Source organism: Apis dorsata, unplaced genomic scaffold (genome assembly GCF_000469605.1).
Source record: "Apis dorsata unplaced genomic scaffold, Apis dorsata 1.3 scaffold_499, whole genome shotgun sequence".
NCBI lineage: Eukaryota > Metazoa > Arthropoda > Insecta > Hymenoptera > Apidae > Apis > Apis dorsata.
The window spans coordinates 257,649-261,869 of record NW_006263730.1 but is presented as its reverse complement, the minus strand read 5'-3'; the positions used below and the strand labels follow the sequence as shown (position 1 = coordinate 261,869).

General features: G+C 41.3%; 1 protein-coding gene across 2 annotated transcripts in view; it reads right to left on the bottom strand.

Moving 5' to 3' along the window:
- The window catches only part of LOC102678858 (serine-rich adhesin for platelets), a 6,120-nt gene extending 1,905 nt beyond the window's left edge, over positions 1–4,215 (bottom strand). Inside the window, exons 1-6 of one of the 2 annotated variants that reach the window (XM_006620296.2) lie at positions 4,018–4,215; positions 3,479–3,780; positions 1,888–3,220; positions 1,278–1,483; positions 964–1,149; positions 251–392 (exon numbers count right to left, since the gene is read on the bottom strand). In XM_006620296.2, the coding sequence (XP_006620359.1) occupies positions 251–392; positions 964–1,149; positions 1,278–1,483; positions 1,888–3,220; positions 3,479–3,780; positions 4,018–4,054 (2,206 nt within the window). In that variant the 5' untranslated portion in view covers positions 4,055–4,215. Of the gene's footprint in view, positions 1–169; positions 393–963; positions 1,150–1,277; positions 1,484–1,887; positions 3,221–3,478; positions 3,781–4,017 lie in introns of both variants that reach the window. The other variant, XM_006620295.2, reaches the window with a different exon arrangement.
- Between the last annotated feature and the right edge of the window lie 6 nt (positions 4,216–4,221).

The window sequence follows — 4,221 nt, the reverse complement described above, 5'->3', positions numbered from 1 at the left end:
TTTTTTTTTTTTTTTTTTTTTTTTTTTTTTTTTTGAAATTCGTGACTGGAAGAAAAGAAAAATCAAAAAAATTTGATCAAATCCTCGTAGATTGTGAAATATCGAAATTTTAATAAAGAATGGTAACAGGGAAAGTGCAGAAAGAACGTAGAAAGCAGAGAGCAGAAACCTGGATGATGTATATAGTATCGGTAATAATCCCGACGAAGTGGAATCAATGGAGGATCGGTAGGGCGATAGAACGACTCACGAGAATGGGTCCTGTCAGGTTTCATATAATTTCTGATGTTCACACCGATGCTCTGCTGCACGTCTCTAGCGTACACACCTAGGTCAGGTGTCATTGGCGAGAGATCGGCTGTTCTGGGCTCGAACACGTCCAAAATTCCCAACTGAAAATAAAATAAACATTTGACAAGAAAAAGAAAAGAAGAACAATCGAGTATAATCGAGAGGGACAAAAGTAATTTTAAAAATAACTGCATCCAATCGTTCGATAATAGAAAACGATTGAATATTGTATGTTTAAAAGACTACGCTAAAGCAACATGAAACAGTGTTGGGATCTATAAAATTCGCAAGAGTAAAATGCTACACAACTTCAAAAGTACGTCTATTAAACAATTCCGTTTCGAATTATCGTGAATTACGTGTCGTCAAGGAGGGCACGTGTCCCCCTATAGCTCTGGTTCGCGGAACGAAACCGTGACGAGAAACGGAAAGTGCACTCAAGATCTGTTGGCTAACGCGATTAAGTAATTAGGAGCTTAATGATCGAAGCTAATGGTAAAATATCGGGCAGCGAACATGGAGAAAGAAATGATTCGATTTCGAGGATCTCTCTTTCCTCCGTTAAAAAAAATTATTTGATATAGAAAATTTTTAGATTCTCGAGAGAATATTAAGATATTAAGTTCATTTTCCAAAAAGAAACGCAGAAGAGATTCCTCGCAATCGTCGTACCCTTTGAAGGAAAGATGTCAGTGTGACAAAACCGCGCAACATGAAGGACGGAATGGTGGCCCTGACCCAAGTGGCCTGTAACTGCTTCCGCAACAGTCTTAACGACTTCCCGCCGAGATCTCTGGCCAATCGGTACGTGTCCCTTCTATCCGTGGCCATCATGAGGATGATATTGTATCTAGGATCCTGAAATTAATGAATTGAAAAGATAATTTATCGCCAAAATATATTGAAGATAATAATTTCCCTCTTTTATAAAGAGAATGGCGAGAAGATGAATTTTCGAGAGTTTTTTATGGAATAATAGATCTTACATCAAGCGGAAACTCAAGGGCGACCGCGTGCAGCGATGGGAAATAGGCAAAAGGTAAAACGGCGAAGTATCTTGAGGCTGTAACGGAAGAGACGTCGCAACCGTTTACTAAGAATGATATCTCTGTCGAGTCTCTGACGGATGCCTCGTTCAAACTTGTGGAATAGGGTTTCCAGATGCCTAGATCTTGCATCCAAATCCCTTCGTCTGAAAATTAAAAGAATTTAACAAGAATAAGAATATAAATTGAGGTTATCAAAAAATATACGTACATGAAATTTTAAAAGAGCTTATAAAGATAAAAAAGACACATGCTTATGTAAGAATTCGATAGCGAAGCGATTAGCGTGCCGGATTTACCACTTATTTGGCCCGAGTTCAAATCCTCGAATTTCAATTTTGTTTTTCAAGCATTATTAATATAATAATCCATTCAGATTTTTGAGCAAATTCATCAACATCTTATTAACCACAACTTCTCTCTCTACTCCATTCATCTTAATCACCATTTTATGAATATTCTTTCTTAAAAAATCTATATTCAACGGTCAGTGACTCCATAATCTAGACAAAAATAAAAAAAGAATTTAAAAAAAGATGGCAATTAATACCTGGATAACTAGAAAAGAATCCCCTGGGGCTCCTGTCACTACGCTTCCTTCGATTTATCATCGTATTCGAGGATACAGTGGTGGTCGTCGTCTTCTCCTGTCCAATCGACCCGATTTCACCCGCAACAGTCGTGACTGGCAATTCGGTAGTAGACTCCATCTCGTTTGAGACAGACGATTGATTGTTCAAAGAGTCCACTAAAATAGTATTCTCGTCGTCAGGTTTATTCGTGAACCTACTAGTCTCATTAATGGACATTTCGTTTGCCTGAGTTGTTAGGATCGTCGAACTCGTCGAGATTTCCGTGATATTGACTGGTAGAGTTGCCGACATTTCTGTGAATGACACGGTGGCTTCTGCGTCTATCGGCGCAGATGTTATCGGTGGCATGATCGTTGACTTTGGGATAGGTTCAGTCATAATTACAGATTCTTCGGTCGTTTGATCGGTAGAAATGGTTGTCGATTCTGGAGTTTCTACGATTATTAACGTGGTAGATGGTAATGGCGTTTCAGAAGTGGAAGATGGAATAGAAGTAGTAGTACTAGTAGTAGTAATAGTAGTAGCAGTAGTAGTAGTAGTAGTAGATGGAGTGGAAGTACTTGTTGAAGTTGACAAAGTACTCGTACTTTTCTCGGTACTTGGAGATTGATTAGACAAAGTAACTGTAGTTATAGGTTGAGTAAGATTTGCAACGGTCGTCGTCTGTGGTTCTTCAGAAATTGTAGAAGCTACAGTAGTAATTAGAACAGGAGTAGTAGAAGTAGTAGAAGGTGTAGTAGAAAATGGTGTATTAGTAATGAATGGCGTAGTTACTATCTCGGAAGATGAAGTTGTAATTAAGTTAGGCATAATAATCGTAGGTATCGAAGAGGTCGTCGTTGTCTCGATGGATGATGAAGTTACGATCGAACTTGACACGGTAGTGGCAGCATTAGGATCATTCGTTAAAACAGTAGCAGCAGGAGTAGTTTGCGTCAATTTATCCTGCTCGTCTATCGTGCTTGAGGTTATTCCAGTCAACTCCACCGAAGATGATGTAGTCGATATTGGTGTTTCACTAGTGGTCTCAGAACTCTGTATACCTTGTGTAGTAATAGATTGCGTGGTAATTTCAACAGGAATTACCGTCTTCGTTTCTATGGTTGATTGTTCAGTCACCATCATGCTATTCGTTGTTTCAGGAACAAATGTAGTTTCGTTCATTTCTTCTTCAGGAATGGACAAATCGAATCCATAGAATCTCAGAATGTCCTCGTATTCAGGCCTCAATCTTGTGTTCTCGTGATTGAGTGTCAAACCCCCGAGAAATCCGTCCGCGTTCAGATACGTCTTTAAAGTAGAGAAAAATAATTATTGCAGGTCCTTTACGCATCGTCGATCTTTCGTTACGAAATTTGTTCGAAAAGAGCGAGAAAGAAAAAAACCACCGCTACTTAAAAAAAAGAGAAATTACGCGTTTCAAATGAGCCGTCGAAGCAAATTTTCCGTGTCCCTTTTCCGGCTAATCACCCTCGAACGTCGAACGCATTGCGCAACGACTTTGAACGATTCAACGACATCCTAAACGCGATGCCGGATAATTCTTACCCTCAATCTACGATGAATATCGCGAAAACCGATCCTGGTGATGTCTCGATCCCTCGGTAGGCCGAGAGCATCGACGATTTGCTGTCTTCCTCTGCCGGCCGAGCCCTCGTAGAGCGCGGCCAGGACGAAGCCAACCCCCGTCGGCGAGAATGCAACGTTCCCATGGACCGTGTACTGCTGCAGAATCCGCACGCCTAGGTCGTTAATAACGTCTGTGATGATGTCGACCGGCCGATGCGGAACCGGTTGATACCAGCCGTCGAATCCCACGTTGTCGTAGCCATGCGCGAACACGGACGACACTGTTGGAATATTCCCATTCAGAAATCTTTCCTAATCTCTTAACTTTACGAACCTTTCTCGCGAATATTATAATATTTCTTCGCACAACGATACGATCGTCTTCCAATTCATAAATAATCAAGAATCATCGAACATCGTCAACCTTTTACCGACTAACTTTAAGTAAATTGGATTGGAATCGGCCCGATTCGAATACAATAATAAAAGATGAAAGAAAAAAAGGTGAGCATACGTACGCTGCAGCAGGATCAGCCAGGACATCCAGGCGCCCATATTAATCGCGACTGGTTGGTGGATCACTGGCGGACGAGGATCGCAGGCCGACTGGCATGGACAACACGCACGTACCTCGCGGATTCTCTCCCGTTTCACGAAAGGAAGGAAGCGCGGACACGGTGGCGCGGAAACGGCCGGTAGGCGCACAACTCTATTAGGATTAG